This window comes from Hydra viridissima, unplaced genomic scaffold (genome assembly GCF_058129835.1).
Source record: "Hydra viridissima isolate aposymbiotic clone 2 unplaced genomic scaffold, HvirCarnegie_v1 scaffold_16, whole genome shotgun sequence".
Classification (NCBI taxonomy): domain Eukaryota; kingdom Metazoa; phylum Cnidaria; class Hydrozoa; order Anthoathecata; family Hydridae; genus Hydra; species Hydra viridissima.
In genome coordinates this window covers 31,389-53,856 of record NW_028324315.1, presented here as the reverse complement: position 1 = coordinate 53,856, position 22,468 = coordinate 31,389, and the positions used below count along the sequence as shown (strand labels likewise).

The 22,468-nt window shown below is 26.1% G+C and overlaps 2 protein-coding genes across 2 annotated transcripts in view; one reads left to right on the top strand and one right to left on the bottom strand.

Annotated features, from left to right (window-relative positions):
- LOC145181723 (phosphatidylserine lipase ABHD16A-like) overlaps nucleotides 1-22,088 on the bottom strand; it is a 29,708-nt gene extending 7,620 nt beyond the window's left edge. Inside the window, exons 1-10 of the mRNA XM_090073534.1 lie at nucleotides 21,878-22,088; nucleotides 21,583-21,639; nucleotides 21,321-21,387; nucleotides 20,714-20,803; nucleotides 17,489-17,568; nucleotides 17,192-17,352; nucleotides 6,740-6,813; nucleotides 2,484-2,524; nucleotides 2,033-2,128; nucleotides 1,752-1,815 (exon numbers count right to left, since the gene is read on the bottom strand). Of these exons, the coding sequence (XP_089929660.1) occupies nucleotides 1,752-1,815; nucleotides 2,033-2,128; nucleotides 2,484-2,524; nucleotides 6,740-6,813; nucleotides 17,192-17,352; nucleotides 17,489-17,568; nucleotides 20,714-20,803; nucleotides 21,321-21,387; nucleotides 21,583-21,639; nucleotides 21,878-21,973 (826 nt within the window). The 5' untranslated portion in view covers nucleotides 21,974-22,088. The remainder of the gene's footprint in view (nucleotides 1-1,751; nucleotides 1,816-2,032; nucleotides 2,129-2,483; nucleotides 2,525-6,739; nucleotides 6,814-17,191; nucleotides 17,353-17,488; nucleotides 17,569-20,713; nucleotides 20,804-21,320; nucleotides 21,388-21,582; nucleotides 21,640-21,877) is intronic.
- LOC145184805 (uncharacterized) lies at nucleotides 8,505-13,755 on the top strand. Its single transcript, XM_090073533.1, has 13 exons — nucleotides 8,505-8,644; nucleotides 8,734-8,784; nucleotides 9,016-9,092; nucleotides 9,230-9,278; nucleotides 9,405-9,499; nucleotides 9,637-9,720; nucleotides 10,329-10,363; nucleotides 10,578-10,624; nucleotides 10,848-10,882; nucleotides 11,100-11,186; nucleotides 11,357-11,415; nucleotides 11,502-11,953; nucleotides 12,058-13,755. The coding sequence occupies exons 1-13, from the start codon at nucleotides 8,521-8,523 to the stop codon at nucleotides 13,734-13,736; spliced, it is 2,874 nt and encodes a 957-aa protein (XP_089929659.1). The 5' UTR covers nucleotides 8,505-8,520; the 3' UTR covers nucleotides 13,737-13,755.
- Nucleotides 22,089-22,468: the final 380 nt, after the last annotated feature.

The window sequence follows — 22,468 nt, the reverse complement described above, 5'->3', positions numbered from 1 at the left end:
AGAAATGTATCCAGTTAAACCATCCCAACTTTTTTTAAAGACCAAAATCAAAAAAATGTGTGCCTTGCTTATGAAAAAAAATCCATTTCTCTTGGTGTTTTATAACAATGGTGTATAGACAATATTAATGTTTTCAACAGTGAGAATGAGCCTGTCATAGTTAATTACAACTTTTTTTACACTGATGGTTCAGATGAAGAACAAAAAAATGATGATATGCAAAACAACTCAATTTTTGTTGGGACATTTTAAACATTTTTACATTTTTCCTGACTTTGCTTATGATAGGTCCAATAATATGATGTTTAATTGTAACCTCAGATGTTTCATTAATTAACAATTAATCATTTAAATCTCGAGTACAATCTTCCTCCTCATAAACATGTTCACTTTTATAATCATCATCTTCGTCTTCATCATCATTGTTTTCTAAATTTTCAAAACAGTGTTCTCATCATCTAAACTTTCATCAATTTCCGAGTGACTGGTGTCCCACGCTGATTGTTGTAGAGCATGGGCAAAGCATAATTGTTGATCTAGAATTTTTCCTAGTTTCTTCATAACGCTTGCACCATTAGTTGTAATACCAATGATATCATCCTCAAAGTTTATTTTAAAGCTGTGGAGTCTTTCTTTTAGAACTTTTTTGCTGGCATAGACCCTAAAATGAGAATCAAACCTAAGTTCCAATAGCTTTTTAACTCATTCACATTCATATATCTGCAGTTTCCAAAAGAAGTCCACTCATCAAGTGTTAAGGAAAATTTAGAGCCTCTTTATATTTGATCAATTATTTCCTTTTTAACTTGCCCTTTAATCTGCTCGTAGTAGTCCATTTTTCTGATAGTATTACGTGATTTAGGGACATTTTTATATCCTCGTGCAAATAACCCGGCTCGTATATCAATCCAATTACAAATTGTACTAAATGATATACCATCTTTTGCTACCATACATGCCAGCACTTCAGAGAGATTTTCCTCTTTTTTCAATGTTGTTGAAAAAAGTTCGATATTTTCAGCTTTTTATTATGAGGTTCTTCTTCTAAACCTTTCGAATTTGAAGCTCTCATGGATAAACTTGGTGCTTGCGATTGCAAGTTACTTTAAGTTTATGTTTAGACAGTAAATGGGAATGTAGACCTTTGTTGAACCACCAGCAATTTTCAATATTTTTTTGCATGTGCTAACTTTGCACATGGCTGTTTTATCTGTTCAATTCAAATTTGCTATCATTTTCATATTGTTAAATGTTTGGAGATCACTTATTATAAAATAATTGGAAATTATTTATTGTACAAATGAATTTATACTGATGAACTTGTTATTTTATCAAATGTTTTTAATTGATTACTTCACTTAAAATTTGCTATTATTTTCATATTGTAAATATTTGGAGATCAATTATTGTACAAAAATCTATAAATAGAATTTTTACTAAAAAACTTTTATTTTTACTGACCAATTTTAACTTTAATACTGAATATTTTTAGTTTTATACTGATCAATTTTAACTTTAAAACTGACAAAACTAAATGAAAATACTGACCATTTGTTAAAAATACTGACCAAAATTATATATTTTGGGCCAAAAAATACTGACCAATACATCACAAATACTGATCGACAAATGTGTATTCTTGTTTTCATATATGTTATTTACTTATTTCATAAACTTTTCCTTTGTCACATGCGAAAACTATAACAAGTAGGATGGATGAAATTCTAAAAATTTGCTTCTAACAGTCTCACCTTTCAAAGGTGTTCCCATGCATCCTACTTCGTAGAAAGCAGCATTTCCCTCACAACAAATAACCTAAAAACATGTCGTATTACTTCAGATAAAAATTTCACTTGTTCTAAGTATGAGAATTAATACTTGGTTATTAAATATGCATTTAAATATGGGGAGAAATATGGTTAGCACATATTTCTCTCTGTATTTTAAATGCATATTTGTATGAGAAAAAGTGTTTTAATAAATAATAAAAAAATAGTTTAAAGTTATTATAATTATTATTTTATCAAACTACCAGAGTTTTCCCATTTTCATTATCCTTTCGTTTGTCAAGAAACATTGTATCAATTTCATTACCATCTTCAGTTGATAACTTTGAACGAATGCCATTCTAAAAAACAACATTTTTGCCATAACTAGAAATGGAACTTTTTTTCAACAGTTCTACCCTAATTTACATTAATGTTTTGACAATAAAAATTTTCAAATCACAGTAAAACCATTTTACCAAGAGTTCATTTACCAAAAAATATTAAAAAACTGATTAGAAGCACTTCACATCTTTCTCTAGTGAGATAAGAATTATCTCTGAAGTGTATTTATATTAAGGAAGAAATTCATACAGTTTAACTATAGAGTTGAACCTAAATATATTTCTAACTTTTTCAAACTATATATACTATTATATGTTTTCTTTACAAAAAAAAAAATTTCAAAGCATTTTTAAATGTTAAAAAATAAACTACTTTCTCTATCAGTATTGTCCTGCCTTGATGTAATACTGGTCCTAAACATTAACAAAAAAAAGAAAATAAACTCTAAGCAGATGAATTGATGTTCTAATTTGAAAAAAATGAAAACATGTAAAAACTATCCCATTTTTTACAGATGATTAAAAAATATGAGAGAACAAAGTTTTTTAATGAAAAATCTATCCCTTTAGTTTTATATGCAACACAATCTTTTAGTAACTGGCCATTGCTTAGAAAATGTAATGGCACTCAACTTCTTCAAAACTGATGATTTTTGGGAATGAAAACTAATTTAATACTAGAAATATTTAAGCAAAATATTAGCTTTGTTTCTAAGGCTTAATCCTGATAACTGGACTGCTGTTTTTAAAAAAAACATTGACTTAGTAATACCTAATATCAACTGATTGACTTTTTATTTTTGAGGAAACTTTCTTATCAACTTTTGACAAGAGCCCATCTCTTGGTTACCCTACTAGCTCTGCTCCTGCTTATCAAATATGGTTTTCATTATTTTTCCCATGATCTTATAATACCTAAAGCATCTTCCTCCTTTGTTTATTACTGAGCCCTAAATTATTTTAAAATTGATTAAGCTCCTCTACTTTGATTGGATGTCAAACAATGTTTTACTAATGCCTCTTTTAGCTTTTCAAGAAAATTAAATTTTTTTTTTTTGAAGGAATGTTTAATTGCTTAACTGTTCATATTTTTGTTTTCTAGTTAGCGCCTGGAAACACTGAATTTCTGCTTCTTTCTTATCCTCCTACGCTCTCATCACTTTTGTGTAGATATCTTATTACAAAATATGAGAAATTAAATGCTAAAACCTTTGACTTTTGTAAATAGAGATCTATAAACAGTCTGCACTATTCATGTTAGAAATTTATTAAATTTTGGTTATAACACATTACATGCAGTATGTTTTGCACAGTCTACATACTGTACATAATTTGTAACAAATTCAATATTAATTATGTTATGAAGGAAATAGTCAATAATTGTAGTCAAGAAAGCATTACAAAGTAATTCCATGTCCATAATTCCTACTCAATAAGATTGTAAATCCATACAAATTTGATTTTGTTGAAAATTATTACAGTTTTGTTGAAAATTGTTACAACAAAAACATTTTCTTGAAGAAATTTGGAAAATTAATTCAAATGTATGCTTTGCAAATAATCTAACAACTTTTAATTTAAAATTTTTTACCTTTAAAAATATTAATTTAAATTAAAAACTATTAATAACAGATTCCCCAAGAAAGAGTGATTCTAAATGAATGATATTATTCCTTTTGAAGAATTATATCTAAAGATTTTTTATTTAAATCTTTTTAGTTACTGTGCAAACTGGGTTTAAATAGGATATTTAAAAATTTATTATCTTGCTACCATTTTGAATTGGGTGTGCAAATTTTTCAATGATGAACTTTTCATTGACTTCTTTAATTATATCATAATTCAACAAAACCAAAAAGGGATGCTTAAAAAATATGCTGCGTTTATAAGTAACTACTCTATAATAAGAGAAGAACTTTAAATTATTTACATCTTATATCATGATCTTAACATTCAGATAATAATCAAATAATCTAAATAAATTTTTTTTACTCTGGATTTTTTCCAAATAACTGAGATACTTGGATTTCAAATACTAAATAATATTTGCAATAACTTATTGTTATAGAGTATTTTTTATCATCACACAAATAATATACAAGATTTTTTGGTATTTATACTATCATATAAATACTATACAAGATACGATACTATCATATAAATACTATACAAGATTTGCAATAACATATTATAAAGTACTTTTATAATAAAAATACTTTAATATATATATATATATATATATATATATATATATATATATATATATATATATATATAAATTATAATTAAAAACGATAAAGATAAAAACTTTTATTATGGAACTTTAAGTTTCATGCCTAACGGCAATCATCAGCCATATATTACAAAATTAAAAATTAAACGTTAAAATTACATTTATAATTACAGTGGCGTGAGTTCTAATGACTCCACGGAAACAATATTTTAAAAGTATAACGTGACGTAAACGTAAAGTGAACCAACCAGGATCAATCTTCAGTATCAAATGAGGAAATAAGGAACTTATTCTTGTGCCTGCACTTTGAGACCATTTCACTTCTTGTATAAAGTAGGTTATCTCCTTTATACATCAAAATTTGAAACTTCTCATTCAAACAAAGGTTACAAACTCTTGATGCTGGGTTGTATGGTTTGCATTTTTTAATAATTTTCCATCTAACAAAAGGTGTGAAGTTTTTTTCTTTTAATTTCCATACTTCCTTTGATAGCTCTGTATCGTTCTTGTACTTAACTGCATTAAAGGATTTTAAGTGGTTAGCATATGGAGCTTTGAAAGATGTTTCGCTAAGTCCTACATACACTTTTTCTTTATATTCCGGATTGTCTGAATACACGGTGGCCTGATAAACGATGTTGTTGTTGGAAAGGCAACGGTTGTTCATTGGACATTTGAATTTGTCAGTGCAAGTGCATTTCATTTCATTAGTTTTTGCCTCATTATGCAAATTGTTTTTATTGTGTGAGTTAATAATGGATTTTATATTTGGCATGCAAGAATAACTAATTTTGAATGTGTTTCTATTAAATATTTTTCGAAGCCTGTGGCTAACTGGGAAGTGGAGGTCAATGAGGTTCAAAAAACATTTACCTATTTTTGTAACCACATTTGCACTGAAAGGAGGAAGATTGATTCTGGTTGGGTCACTTTACGTTTACGTCACGTTATACTTTTAAAATATTGTTTCCATGGAGTCCTTAGAACTCACGCCACCGTAATTATAAATGTAATTCTAACGTTTAATTTTTAATTTTGTAATATATGGCTGATGATTGCCGTTAGGCATGAAACTTAAAGTTCCATAATAAAAGTTTTTTCTTTATTGTTTTTAATTATAATTATAAATTGCTCTGTTTTGAAATTTATATATAATCAAAATAAATTTCCTAAACATCAAGCACTTTTCAACGAACAAAAGTTTTGTATTATTTTAATACAACACTACATCAAACAATATATATATATATATATATATATATATATATATATATATATATATATATATATATATATATATATATATATATATATATATATATATATATCACTTATTTGGAAAAAAAAAAAAGGGTTTTTTTATTTGTTTTGTAAAGTGTGATTTTGATTACTCTATCAACCTATTTGTGATTAAATCATGTCAATTTCTGTGACTCTAAATAAAAATACTTAAAAAATATATTTTTTGAAACTTTAACCCTCCATATTTTGATTTGCTGAAAAGATAACCATGCCAGATTTTGCAATACAGCTAATTTAAAATATTTTAAACTTTAAAAAATCTTGATTTTACCTATCAGTACTTTTTTATCAACTAAAAAACTGTGTATTGATTTTTGTGTGCTGTGCAAAGGTTTTAGTTTTTTTTTTTTTGAAACATTTGAAAAAAAAAATTTGAGACTTAAATAATAAAAATTTGAGATTTAAAAACTTGTTTTTGTATTTTTCAATTCTTATTTTTGGATTCCTTACACTTTAAAATAATCTGGTATCAAATTTCTACGTATTGTAATATAAACCTGAAGATATTATCACATCATATGCTTTAAAAAGTGTTGCAGTACTCAAAATAATTTGCCTAAAAAAGGTCAAAGCCCAAGTAGCTGAATCTCCTTAACTGTTGCAGAAAAATTGGCAGAAAGCTAAAATTTTGGTATACATGTTCTTAGTATTAAGTTTCTTCATTAAAAATCATCAGCTTTCAAAAGAGTGGGTACCTAAAGAAACATACCACATTAAATCTAATATGGAATGACTTTAATACTAAACTACAATTACTAAAAATGCTATACATGTGTATCACACTTTTATTCACCTTTTAAAGATTATATACAAAGGTAAGTGTATTCAAATTGCATCATGATAGCATTTACCTTTGAAAACATAACTACAGGTAAAGTCCATATTAATCATTAAAATGGATATTTGGCAATTAGATGGATTGTTATATTATTAGGAGATTTCTGAAAGAATCTGGATGTAAAAGATAAGTCACAACAGAATATCAACTTAAAACAACACTTATTATAACAGTCTTTCAATTGAAAAGTAACCCATAAAAATGAAAAATATATTATTTTAAGCAGCAGTTCATAATCTAAATCAAATGTTATTACCCATGGCTGCTTGCAGTAGCTTAACAGAGCCTGGATATCCCATTGGTCGAGCTAAACCATGAGCCAAAATATACCTAAATAAATCATTAAACTCAAAACATACACAAAAAAAAGAATTTGTATGTTTTTTCTAAACATCTAATTTAGATTTTTAAACAGAACCATTTTGATAATAATATCCCTATTTGTTACGTTATCCAGATTTGTGAAGTGTTACTTGTAATGATTTAAAATCTTTTTTAAAAAAACAAACAATTAATTAAATCCAAAAAAATATTGATCAATATAATTTCAAAAAAAAACAATTGTGAATACTAGAAGAAAGTAGTCTGAAAACTAGTACTGCATTTGAAACAGGCTCCTCATTAACTTTTTAGTTTTGGTAAAAATAACAAAGATAACAACTAGAACTAATATTGAAGTGACTTGAGAATAGATGAATGAGTTTCTGAAATCAAAATTGTTACTTTTATATTTTTAGACTTTTTTTAGTTTTACTTATCAACTAAAAAATCTCAAAACTTTAGATTTCTTCGTTTAAATTCTTTAAGACATATTTCCTGTACAAGAATTATCTTTTTTTTTTTTCTCATAACAAAACAAATATAGAAAAGTGCTCTCAAAACTTTATTTGCTGTTTGAATCAATTTTTTAGAGCTTTAAGATTCTCTTTTGCTTCAAATGTTTTTTTATTTATGTAGCATCAAGGTTCTCCAGATAAACTGCCAGGGTTCACCACATTTGTCTGCACAGTTTCTTAAGCCACTATTGTATTCTACAAACAGGAACATGTGACACTAGAATATTACTATTCGATTAAATTGTTAGATTACAGTTGAAGATACCTTGCTTATTTTTGAAGATAAGAAAACAAACTTCAATAGAAATATATGTAACTCAGTCTCAAACCAAACACTGTCTATTTCACAAATGAAAAATATCTGAAACAATTAATGATTAGCAAATCCAAAACCACTGTTCAGTGTAATAACCTGGCAATAAATCTGGAGAACAGTGTAGTAAGCTATTGTTAAAAATAGTAGTAGTAGTAGTAGTAGTAGTAGTAGTAGTAGTAGTAGTAGTAGTAGTAGTAATCCCTCTTGCCCTCATGCTACGAACTCGCATGCCCTCGCGTTACACATTTTGCCCTCATGTTACCTTTATGCCCTCAAGTTACATCTCTTGCCCTCATGTTACTCGTTTGCCCTCATGTTATCCAAAGCTGGTAACTTAAGGGCTGATATGGCCCTGATGCTACGCGGAAATAGTAGCTTGAGGGCAACCTTCTAATATTTTCTATTTTTAAGATAAACGAGTAAGCGAGCAAAATTAAAAATGGCAGCATGAAGCGAGTAGTGCGTTGATAGATCTAGGTCAAAAATATAACATTATGCTGTCTTTAAATATTCATTTAACGTTATTTTTTGAATATTTATATACTAATATTAGAGTTCTAATTCTTAAAATAACTATTATTTTTCAAAGGCTAAAACGGTGTGTGTGTGTATATATATATATATATATATATATATATATATATATATATATATATATATATATATATATATATGTATATATATACATATATATATATATATATTTATATATATATATATATATTTATATATACAGTATTATATTATATTATGTTATTACATTATATACAAATTTAGGTAATATATGGAGTAATATTTTCGATAAGCTTTTTTTTTTTGAAGTTTTGAAGTTTTTTAAAAGCTTTAAAGTATTATATTGTTTTTAAATTAGTTTTAAAATATTAAATGGAAAAGGTATTAGTAAATTGTGTATTATGTAAAAAATCAACTAATAACAATAAAAATGGCAGTGGATTATGTTATAAATTATGGGAAAATGATCTTCTCAAAATTTGCAACACATGTGCAGGTATGACATTTTCAGAAACTTTTTTAAATTTATTTTTAATTTGATTATATATAAATCAAATGTAACAGGTATCTTCTAATAATTTATAGATTCATTGTGTGGTATTTCTTACCATGAAAAAGCTATTGTAGTTGAAAGAGGTATAGATACACTAACATATAAATCAATATGATGTGTGCATTTAATATTGCTATACACACACACACACACACACATATATATACACACACACACACACACACACACACACACACACACACACACACACACACACACACACACACACACACACACACACACACACACACACACACACACACACACATCTGTGTGTGTATCTGTATACTAATATATGTGTATATGTTATTTAGCATTTCAAAAATTCACAAAGCAGTCAATTTGTGAAATTTCATCATCACCATTGCTCAAGTCAATTTTTGCTGGTCAAGTATGTGTAATTTTTATCAATGTTGTTATCGTTAAACATTGAACTTTCGAAATATTTGTTAAAAATAGTGTATTACAATTTTTTTTTGTTACAGAGTTTTATAGTTTAAAAATAAAGTTTTATTTATTGTGTTATAGCTTTACTGTTACAGGCACATCATTTATAATGCTGGTGAAAAATCAAAAAGTAAGCATTGTTTTAAATTTTACCAATATTGTGTTAAATATAAGTTTGTTTAACATAATTTGGTAAACTTTATAATGTAGTTATAGTATTTTGTTGTAGTTGCAAGATTCAATTTTATTTTGTAAGGGAACCTTATGGACCAAGATTTGATGAATTTTTTGTCAAATGATCAAAAAGATGACCTATTTTGTGCTTTGCGTGAATTCTTTAACAATCTCAAGGTAAAGCAGAGTTACATCTTATAACAAATTATATCTTACAAATAAATAATTGTTCATCTATTTTTAAAGAAGTTTGTTTGATAATTAATGTACAACAAAAGAAAAATTTAAAGAGGTATAAAATTTTTTTTATTTAGCATAGTGATTATACATTTAAAGTCTTGGTACCTGAAGCAATTTTGTATCTATTTGCTAAATTGGAAGGAATCTCACGAATTAAAGTATTGTTTACTTGTTTACATATTTACTTGTTTTTATCATTATCATCATCATCATCATCATCATCATCATCATCATCATCATCATCATCATCATCATCATCATCATCATCATCATCATCATCATCATCATCATCATCATCATCATCATCATCATCATCATCATCATCATCATCATCATCATCATCATCATCATCATCATCATCATCATCATCATCATCATTATCATCATCATTATTTTACTCTTTAACTGATACATAAATATCAATGATTGTGTAGTAAAATCATTTCATTAGTTCTTCTTTTTTTGTATTTAATTTGTATTTTAGTTTTGATATGTATGTATGTATGTATGTATGTATGTATGTATGTATGTATGTATGTATGTATGTATGTATGTATGTATGCATGTATGTATGTATGTATGTATGAATATATATATATATATATATATATATATATATATATATATATATATATATATATATATATATATATATATATATATATATATATATATATATATATATATATATATATATATATATATATATACACACACACACACACACACATATACATATATATTAATGTAAATGACATTTTACTAGGCTGAAGTGTTGCTAAGTTCCTACTCTTTAGAAAGGTATGAATATAATTTTCTGCTGGATTACTAGAAAAAATCACATTCTCTTACATTTTAACATTTTTACTGATTAGCATTATAGTGCAATCACTATAATTCTAATCAGTAAAAACTTTAAATGTAAGAGAATGTGATTTTTCTAATATGCATAGATGGCATCAATTGAAGCATATCAAATCTTACTGCTTTATTGTGTATACTTATTTTATTTCAGGACAAATGAATTAATGAATAAGTTGTCTGATGAAGATGATTCTTCAGGTAATAAATTTTATTATTTTTTCAACCATTATTTGTTTGCTGCATTCATACAATACAGTTAGTATTGTCTGAATGCAGCATTGTTCCTTTTATTATTTTTTTACTATATTCTGTTAAGTAAAAGATAACAAAATGTTGTTGACTATATTGAGTATATACACTGGTAATAATATTATTAAAAATATTGATTTTTGTTTGTTTATTTTTTTGTTTTGTTTTATAGTTCTAGATAAAAATATTGCAATAGGAAAGGAGCAGGTTTGAGATTTTTAAGTTGATGGTTTGTTTTTTTTTTTTTTTTTTTACCTTAGTTTAATTGATTTGCCTTTAACAAAAGATCAGTAAATTTGTTGTTAAAAAAAGGGTTTATTCTTTTTATCTTTTTAAATGTAAAAATAAGATGTTTTATATTTTGAGTACAAAATAATTATTTCTAGATTTTTAGTAACTTCCAAATTGACTGCTTTTATAACAGGTAAAGAAAGATAAGAGAAAAGATAAAATCCAACAGAACAAGGTAAAAACTGATAGCAGACAAGAAGACACAATGCAATCTGCTGAGGTATTTTATCTGTCAAAGGTTTCAAAAATTTTAAATTTTAAAACTTTATATTAAGTCCTACTTAACTGGGACATGTTATCATTTCCCAGTTAGGTAGGACTTAGTAGGTTATCATGTTTTTATTTGAAAATATGTTGTTTAATTTAGCTTCAAAATTTTTATCATTGTAGCATTGCAAAAATAACACCAAAGCAGTACGTCGTAAAGTTAATTGTCCTAAGTGTGGAGAGTAAGTCTTAAAATTTTATCAAATGTTTTCAATGTTTTGTTTCTTTTCTTTCTTTATTTATTTTTTTCTTTTTTATTTGTTTTTAGGTCTGTTGTTAACTTAAAAAGACACTTGAAATCAAGACTGCATGAATGGGACGATTCAAAAGCTTCCAGTGCACGCTTAAACTTTGGGCTAAATCTTAAACGAAAAGTTTTATCTCCTACGAAAAGGCGTTCGAAAGTTCAAAAGTACAAAAAGAAAATATGTCCTATGAGTTTTTGTTTAAAGGAGGTGCAAAGACTTGGGAACCATTGGAGGCAATATCATAAAGTCTTAAAAAATGATGTTAAAGCGCTGGTGGAAAAAGCTACTTATGTCTATGAAAGATTAACAAGTGAATCAGAATCACTAACAGAATCAGATGAGAGCTTAAGCTTAGAACCTTACTTTGACAAAGAAGTCTTTCGACAAGGTGCAAATTTCATAGATACATCATCTGAAAATGATGAAGAGTGGTTGGCTAAACAATATATATCTAGTAGATTTGATAACAGAGGTTAGTTATTTTTAAAAACAAATACTATATTTTTAAATTTTGACATCAAAATGTGATCATTTAAGTTCTTTTATTTCACTGAAGTTTTAATTCTTTTATTATAGAAAATCTTTCTTGTGACTCAAACGATTCAAGTATCTCTGATAATTCTATTGAATCTGCGGATTTTGAAGACCTTGATGATAAATTCTACATGACATCATGTTCAGAAGAAAAGCTTATGAATGAATTTGTTGATTGGCTTGTGAGCATTGATGGTGGCCGGAAACCTAAACGAAGTGCTTTAAAACACAAAGGTGTAATATTGGGTATTGTTAGGCATGAAAGTGATTCAGAAATCAACTACAGTAATCTAAGTGCTCATCTTTTTCTAAACTCTTGGATGGTAAAGCTTCATAAAGAAAATAAAAAGCCTGGTACGATAAAAACTTATCTTGGATCGGTAAAACATTTTTTAGATTTTTGCATTGTAAAGGAAAGATCTGATATTATCACTAGTGAAAAACATTCAAAAATAAAAACACAAATATCAAAGTGGGAAAAAACCCTATGGAAATCTATTCAAGAAAGTCGGTATGAGAAGGATAAAATTGATTTTGAAAATTTTCCATCTTCAGAAGAAATAGTTATCTTTGATAATTCTGATATTGTTCGTGAAGCAAATAAGGTTATAAGTACAAGCAGCACAAATAAACCTACAAAAGCTACATTTTGTTTAGCAAGGGATTACTTACTTACTTGTATTATATTTGACAATGCTTCTCGTCCTGGCGCAATATCGAACATGACTTTATATGAATTTGAAAAATCAACAGAAAAGAAAGAGGGTTTCATTGTCAGTGTAATGAAGCACAAAACAAGTTACAAAGGACCAGCTCATATCGTTTTAAGCCATTGTTTATATTTAAAAGTAAAAAAATATATTAGATTTATGCGGAATATGCTAGATGGGGTATCAAAAACAGATGATTCCTATGTATTTTTAAGTTGGAGTGGGAGTCCAATTTCTTCATCAATGCTTAGTAGACAATTTTCATCTTTTTGGCAAAAAGGTACTGGTAAATCGTATCTCAATCCAACCATTGTTAGGAAATACACCACAACTTTGGTTCATGATAAATATCCTGAGCTTAAACAAAATACAGCTAATTTGCTATGCCATGATATAAAAACAGCTGAAAGATCATATGCCATCATTGATAAAAGGAGCAAAGTTGCAGAAACTAGTAAGCGCATTCGAGAGGTCCAAAGAGAAACAACATTTGCTGGTGATCAAGTAACTTCATTGAGCTCAATTTTTGAATCTGAAATTTTTCGGGGTAGCATAACATTGTCTGAAGTTCGTGAAAAATATAATCAGTACTCCCTTGGTGATATATCAGATTCTAAACAAGTAAAAAAAGTTCTTGATGATGTGCGCTATTTAATTAAAAAAAACAAAGCTTCAGAGGACGATATAGACTTTAATCCTAAGAATTGTTCAGATTTCGAACTTGATAAATCCACAAGTGATATTTTTTCACCCAACAAATACAGTGATATTATCCCAGCTTCACCAACTTCACCTTTGCTTTCTTTAACAAGAAATCGGAAAGAATATAACCAGGAAGATTTAATCTTAGTTAATGAGCATTTAAAACAGTTTATTAATTCAAACAATCCTTTGATAAAAAAAGAAGTGCAAAAGTATTTAGAATCTGTGCCTGAGTGCAAGCCATTACTAGAAAAGTTTGGTTTAAGATCACTAATTATTAAAATTCGTACAGAAAAAGGAAAATTTTAATATACTTACCTCCCCATTGTTAGTTTTAAATTTGTTTTTAGTTCGTATTTATATATTAGTTTATATATATATTATATATATTATATATATATACAATTTTTTCTTGTCCCTATCAAATGGAGAAATCTTTTAATAGGAACCCTTCCTTTCCCCAAACATCCCTCTAAAAGTGTAAAACCGTTTATGAGAACTTCAAGTAAAAAAATAAGCGTGAAATAAGATCTCTTTTTTACGAAATGAAATGAAAGTAACATATCACAATTTGCAACGTATGTAACGTTTTGTTGAGTTTTTTTTCCATTTTTTAAACATCATTGTTCCCTGTGAGTTAATGTTGTTGAGTAAACTTAATCCGAACTTAATCCTTAATCTAAGGGTGATCTAGAGCGCGTTATCCAGAAATGTTATTCTTAAGACTACGACTTATTATGCATAATGTTAAAACTATGGCTTGAATAGATCACTGCCGATTAGTAAGGAATATTACTTACCAATATATATTAAAAATTTTCATAACTTTTTACATAGTTACTACATTAATTGTTGGTAACATTTTATGAAATAAACCAAGAAAAAAAAGTTGAAGAGATGAACCAATGCAAACAGCAAAGGTTTATCTCAATTTGGTTACAAGGTTAATATTTTTTAGAAAGACATTTACATATAATTTGTCTGTATATATATATATATATATATATATATATATATATATATATATATATATATATATATATATATATATATATATATATATATTATACATGCGAGCATTTAATGCGTAAATGGCGAGTTTCCCTATATGATAAAAGAAAAGTTAACATGTCAAATTTATTGCGTTTGTCTGGCATGCCAAACTCGTCATATTCTTTCAATTTAGTAAGCAATGACACGTTTTTATAATTTTAAATTGAAAGGTTTTATTAAAATAAGTGGAAATACGATGTCTCTGTCTTAGAATGTAACCAGACTGAAAAATAAGAAGAAAAAAGACCGATTTTTTAATAAAACAGTATATTTTAGACACTCCTTTAGCACGTATAATACACTGTAACTTAAGTTGAAAATGATAATATGTGGATGGGATTCCTGGCATTTAGTTAACGAAATTAAGTAAAATCCAGTAAATAAGAGTTAAGTAACAAAGCACCAAGTGGTTTTTACATATTTAGCTTATTTTTATGCTAAACAAAATTTTTGTGCATTGCTAATGCATCCGATTTTTTCAACACCTTTACATAGAGAGGGGCTGGGGTGCTCTATTTTTTTTATATACGATTGAAACAAAATCAATTTTGTTAAAAAGATATAAACATATTGAAAATTTAAACAAAAAAATGCTTCTTTTGTTTAAAAATTCAAAACCATAAAGTTCTTTAGTATTTAAAAATATAAAAATAGTATAGCCCTCATGCTACCCAAAAATAATATTGGAAAATCATTTTAAACACGTTAGCCATTACATATATTCAAAAATGTTTACGTTTTACCCTTGCAAATAATCCCAAGATAAATACTTCATAAAAGGAGAACCTTACTACCTTCTAATTACAATGCTTAAAAAAATAGGCAATTTCGCATTGAATTATTTTAGAATGCAAAAATAAGTTCAGCATAACTTTATATAAGTTTCCGTGAAGCTTTTAGAATTAAAAAAAAACGCTTTTTCAGTAGTAGCAAAAAAAATACTTGACTGAAAATGATGGAATTTCATGATAAGTGTGGGGAAAATGTTCCTTTTCAAGAAAAAAAAATTTTTTTTGGAAGAAAAAATGAAAATTCAAAAATAATCCAAAAAGCCCTCATGTTACGCAATGCTACAACTACTGTCAGTTATTGAGATAATTCTCTGCCCTAAACAAAAAGTATATGGTTTTTTAACTTATTTTATAAAAATATAAGATAAATGTTTTTAAAAAAACAAAATATTTTGTACTTTTTAAATTTCGTCTCTACCATTTATACGCCAGACTCTTAGGTAACATGAGGGCTCGTGATGAAGATTATAGTAGTAGTAGTAGTAGTAGTAGTAGTAGTAGTAGTAGTAGTAGTAGTAGTAGTAGTAGTAGTAGTAGTAGGAGTAGTAATAATAATAATAATAATGATAATATTTTGTCATACTATTTTTCATTGCCAAAATGAATTTTTTGCGATACAATTTGAGAAATCTTTGTACTAAAAATACCTATAGAAAAATTGTTTCAATCAACTTAACTTACAAGTTTAACTGTCATTGAACTATGGCTGAAAATGTAAGGCAGATTGTGTTTTATTGAATATTTGAAGATCTTTTCAAAATAAAACTTGTTTTCATATAACAGCAAAAATAATATTTCCATTTAATTTTTGCCAAAGTGTGATAAACCAACTTTAAACACTTTCCTTTGCATACTGAATAAATATATTTTACTAATTGAGTACTGAAGAATGTTAATACACAATTATTTTGTTTCATATATATTTCATATAAAGTTTTTAGGCTTCTTGTTAGTATTATTAAATTGTTTATTGTTAAACTGTTTATTATAACATTTAACTACTTGTGCAACTTTAACTGCTCAAAAAGTTTATGCTTGTTCTTTTTTTTAAAAACATTTTCTAATGAATATGTTACTAGATGAAATTAGTATGAGAAAATTATAAAACTAAAACATAAAACCTGACAAATCTGAGGAAATGTGCTTAAAATAAGTTGAGAAATACTCTCCTCTGTTGGACCACCCTAGACCCTTACTGAAGGAACTTAAAAAAATCTAACCTTTTAGGGTATAATAACCAACTTGAGAGCAGCATAAAAATATTTTTAAAAATCTATAATTTTTTATTTTTTTTTAAATTTTCCTTAGAGGAGATCATTTCAGATTTTTAATAACTATAGAATGATAAATAGTTTTAATGTTGTTTGATAGAAACAGTACATTTCTTTAATAACATCCCAAGCACCTCTATCATAAAACATTCTTTTAAAAATGTGGTGATTTGTTTGCATATAAATTCATCAACTTATTACAGATTTACTGATGAAATAACTGAATAATGTAGAAAGAAAGCTCTCTACTTTTGATTGATTGCTTTATACATAATCAAGTTAAAACGTTTTATTACAAAATTTTGATGCACAATTCAATATCTTAGTGCACCACTGTACTAATTAAAAAACATTTTTCAGCTGATAAAAACACTTGATTTACAATGTTATTATGAAACCATAGCTATGATGTTTATGTGGTGTTTTATGAATTTTGTTTTTTAACTTAATTTTAAAATATTCTGTGTTCCCAGTTGTATGTAATAAATAACAGAGCATACATTAGGAGTTTATTTACAGATAATTACTTAAATGTATCACTATTGTAATAAAAGTTTTTAAAAAAGAAAACCATTCCTTGACTCTATTGTAACAATATAGGACATTTACATAATTTAGTCATTAAATATCGAATTAAAATAGTACATACTCTAAAACATTCTTCGGAATATTTAAGATCTTAGAGAGAGCAGTATCATCATTCTTCTTTTCAGCCTCCATTGGAACAATAATAGGTTTAATTGAAGACTCTTTGTAGGAAAAATCAACTGGCCAACCAACAAAATCGAAGTCATACATCTGCAAAGATGCCTGTCAGTAAATAAAATTTTAAGAATAGTATTGTTTAATTATTGGTGTTTATACATTTAAACCATTAGTTTCTTTAAAAATTATTTAAAAATTCATTTATGTATTATAAAATTTCGAAAATAATGAGAATACTTACTCTTTCATTCTTATTTAGCTTTGCATTTTCTAAGACACTGAGAAATTTTTTATATTCAGGATTTGTTAACCTTCCATATCCTAAAAAAATGCAAAAAAAGTTTCTTCATTTTTCTTCCATTTTGTCATAAAAGAAAACTGAAGAGTTCTGAAAAAAGGATATGAGATATGGCTGAATGAGTTTTTCAAGTTTGGGCAGATCTATATGTTTCTAGTAATACTTTATATGCTTTCTGTTTACTTTTAAGCTTTTAACAACTAATGAAAGATTTAATGTTAACACAGTTTACAAATATAAAAAATTTCCCTTAAGTTTTCTTCTTACAAGAATGGTGATTGTGCAAGTTTGATTGCCTTTATGTTTGACATACAGGTATAGCTCACTCAGATGAAATTCCTGTTATAAAAAATATCTTGTGGAATTCGTGACAAACTTATAAATGATAGTGAATTAAGTTTAAATTTTTACTTCCTACTTTTGTACTCTACCAATTAATCTCATCGAGAAAATAAAGTAAAAGGGAGAGAGAGAGAGAAGGTAGATAAATATTTTTCAAGATGAAAGTGAAACATAACATTCAAGATATTACAGTGAAAAGCTTAAATTTTAATAAACTTGTAAAACATGTTACCAGATTTAAATCAAATCAGTGAAACCTAAATTTTTCTTAATAAAATGATTATTTTGAGCATAGAATAATCTATTCAAATAATATATATACATATATATATATATATATATATATATATATATATATATATATATATATATATATATATATATATATATATATGATGTAAATCAAAAGCTTTTTATATTAATTTGGATCTCACTTATATAAATGGATCTTTACTAAATAATGATGACCTTTACAACTTAAGTTAAGATCTATTAAGAACATAATTATTTTATATTAAAGGATTGTCTCATAACATGTTATGGTATTAAAAACATTGGTTCACCTTATTTGTTGTCACATAATATTTGTAAAAAAGATTTTCATAGAGTAATTGATAATTCCCCTTCTGAAGATAATACATGCAAAATTATTAATACATGCTGGATTGTTTTGTTTGGTGTAAAAACCGGAAGAAAATGATGATAATAATAATAATAATAATAATAATAATAATAATAATAACAATAACAATAATAATAATAATAATAATAATAATAATAATAACAATAATAATAATAACAATAATAATAATAACAATATTAATAGTAATAATAATAATAATAATAATAATAATAATAATAATAATAATAATAATAATAATAATAATAATAATAATAATAATAATAATAATAATAATAATATTATTATTATTATTAATAATTAACATAAATAATAATAATAATAATGGTATTAATAATAATAATATTAACAACAATAGTAATAATAACAACAACAACAAGAACAACAACAATAATGATAATATAACAACAACATTTAAAATAATAACTATAATAAAAATAATAACTAAGCTTTTCAGGTACAACTACAACAATTTACTTTCTTGTCTGAAGATTTTGAGTTCTCCATCACAAAGACAGTCAAAGGAGTTTCACCAAAAAGCAAAAAATATAATCAACTTCCAAATTAATGCTCAAAGAAATGGCAGTATTTGAGCTGAAAAAAAAAGTAACAAGCAACTTAGATATGTTGCACACTGCTTTGAAGTTAATCTGACTGTGGAGGGTGAAGGGTCATTTTCTGCAAATGTTCTATTTGTCTCAAAACTAGGTCAGGATTAAATTATGAAACACTTAATACTTTATGTTTTTTACGTTTATCATCTCAAGAAATGCAAAATTAATCATCCATTTCTTAACTTCCATTTATTTGCTATTTTTATATCAAATTTATTTCGATGTTTATGACTCTTTACTAGTAAAGTTTAATGAATGTAATGAAGGGTATTTATTCTTTGTTCAAGTATTTGTTTTGTATTGAATTATGTATAATGAATTAACTTGAATTTTTATAAAATTTGATAGAAAAGATAAACATTAACACTTCTCAGCATGTTATTTTCTTGTTACTTTTTAAATTTTAATGAAAACTACTTGTGTTTAAATGTTTTATTAACAGTTTTATAGTTGCATTAGAGTTTTTGTTTTGTTAGACTGAATAAATGAAAGTGTCTTTCAAATCAAGTTTCTTTTTGTAATGAAGTTTTACATTAATGTGTAAACTGCATATTTTGTTTTCCGGGACAAATATCTTTACTATGAATGTAATAAGGTAAAAGAAGTCTCTGAAGTAAATTTGAAAAAACTAAGAAATTATTTTTACAACAGAAAAATGACACAAATACTGATATTAAACCAAATGTCTTGTCACCTGCAATTTACAACGCTTAAAACATTTAGCAGACTTATAGCAAATCAACTTTTTTTTATAACATTTATATTTACTTTTAATTTAACATTGAGTAAAAGCAATTTAATATAAAACTTGCCTACAATAACATTTTCACTACTTAATGTTTTTGCTGCAGTTTTCTCCCTTAAATATATATAACTAAAAAACTCTAGAAAACCGAAAAACAGCTTTTAAAATAGTGAAATTCACAGTTTATCTAAAAAACCAATTTTAGAAAAACCTCATTTACATTCCTAGCTAATGATTGTTTTTGGAGAAATTTTTTAACTAAACATTCAAAAATCTTATTAAAAATTTAATTAAAAATTTTAAAATTTCATTTTTTAAAATTTAAAGAAATTGCTTTTATCAATCTATTTTGATTTTCAAAATTAAATTTAATCAATTTTACCAATTAGACCAGAGGGTAATTCTGATAAGCTGTCTGTGGTAAACAAATTTCAAGTTTTTATCAAGACACAGTTTAACAATTGATTTCTAGCTGCATCAAACTTTCTTTTGTTTTCCCTTTTTATCTGTCTGCACAGTTTACTTCAGATAATAGGTATATTGATTTCTAAAACTACTATTTTTCTGTGGTTTCTAGACCATATTATAACAATCACCCGCTTAAAGTGTAGATTAAACCATTTTTTATTATTATTATTCATTTTGTTGAAAAAAAAATTATTGTTGGGGACTTTTTAGAAGACCTGTGCTCCTGTATCATAAATAAATTAAGAGGGAACTCTTGTAAATTAAACTCTTAAACAAATAATATTACTGAGTAAACTAATCAGTCTACCAATTTATTCAACTTGAACAAATTTTGAGAGAAAATATTTCAGAAAAGTCACCTCTGAGTAAAAAGGCACCACCAAGAGTAACAGCAACTGCGGCACATACTTTTGCATAATATATTACTTGATCAGCAGAGTAAACTTTTCCTAAAAATATGATTAAAAAAACAATATATTGTTTAAAAATAACAAAAAGAAATATATTTGAAATAGGATATAATATAGATTTTTAGTTAACTTTAATACTTTTTTTTTTTTTTTTTACATACTTTTTAAGATTTTTAAGCAGATCATAAATTTTTAAAATATGCCATTTCAAAATTGAAAAAATTTATTTTGTTTCATTTCTAATAATAAACAAAAAGACATTCCTAACTAAAAAACTTTATATAAATTATATAAATTTATACTAGAAATAAAAAAAATATTTTAAGTTTTCCAAAAACTCAAATCTTTTTACTGAAACTGATGTCACAATTTTTGTTAGCAGAGTGTTTACAAAAAAAGGTTAATAAAACATCAGTAAACTTACATTTTTTTTTATTTCTAAAATTACTGAACACTGACTCATTTATTTAACAACTTCTTATTTATTAACATAACGATGTATTATATATAATCAACAAAATTATATTTAAGGAATGCAGTTAACAACTAGACTTACCACTCTGGTAAAGATAATATGCAACTATTGGTGAAAAGTAATAAGTGGCAACTAATGCATATGATACCTAAAATATGTTAAGAAATTTAAATTTTCAAAAAATCCACAAATCTACAAATATTGGTATATGGCAGAGTAAAAGTTATGAAAATATTGCAGTTGATAAAGTTTATTAAACTATTAGATTTTACATGTTTCCTGCTTATTATTCATTTCTAATCTAAAATGACCAATTTGAAAGGAATAAAAATATACCTCGTACCGTGTTAATAAATGATTCACCGAACCATTCAGAAGTGGTTAACTGATATTCATGTGCCTAAAAAAAATTTTTGTTTATAAACATTGTCAAACTTAAATATACGACTTTCTTTTAACATTTAAACATGATAACAAGTAACTTTCAAGACACACACACACACACACAAATACACACACACACACACACACACACACACACACACACACACACACACACACACACACACACACACACACACACACACACACACACACACATACTGACGTGATAACACGTTGATAGCTAGTAGACTTACTAAAACTTTTCTTAGAGTGTTTGAATCATAACGAAATATCCGATAGAGCCTTGGTCCTAAAATAAAAGTACTCAGATTTTTTGCAGCACTAAACATTTTAAATCAGGCTAATAAATTGATTTACGTGTATTTTTTTTTTGCAAAATTATTCTTTGAGCTAGCCAGCCGCACTTGGTCCTAGTGAATAATTTTTCGCTTTGTTTATAACCATTTTTAATCAACCAAACGAAACAGACAAATAGGTATAAAACTCTCAGTCGGAGTGCTTAATTTTTAGTTAACTTCTTTTAGTTTATTACAAATTATTTTAGTTTATTATAAACTATTTTAGTTTTAGAAAATTATTTTAATTTGTTATATATCTAAAAAGTTATATTATCACGGTTGTAGGATATCCAAAAGAAATAAAAAATGTAACTAATTTTAAATGTTTTTTTCTCAAAATCTCACCAGTAAAACTTTAACAGGTGTTCATTTACACAGAAACGCATGTGCTCACCCATTGTATAATATAGAATGATTGAGACGTATGAAGTATGCAGAAAAACTTACCATCTATCTAATTGCTGCGGTGTTTCAAAAATCCTTAGT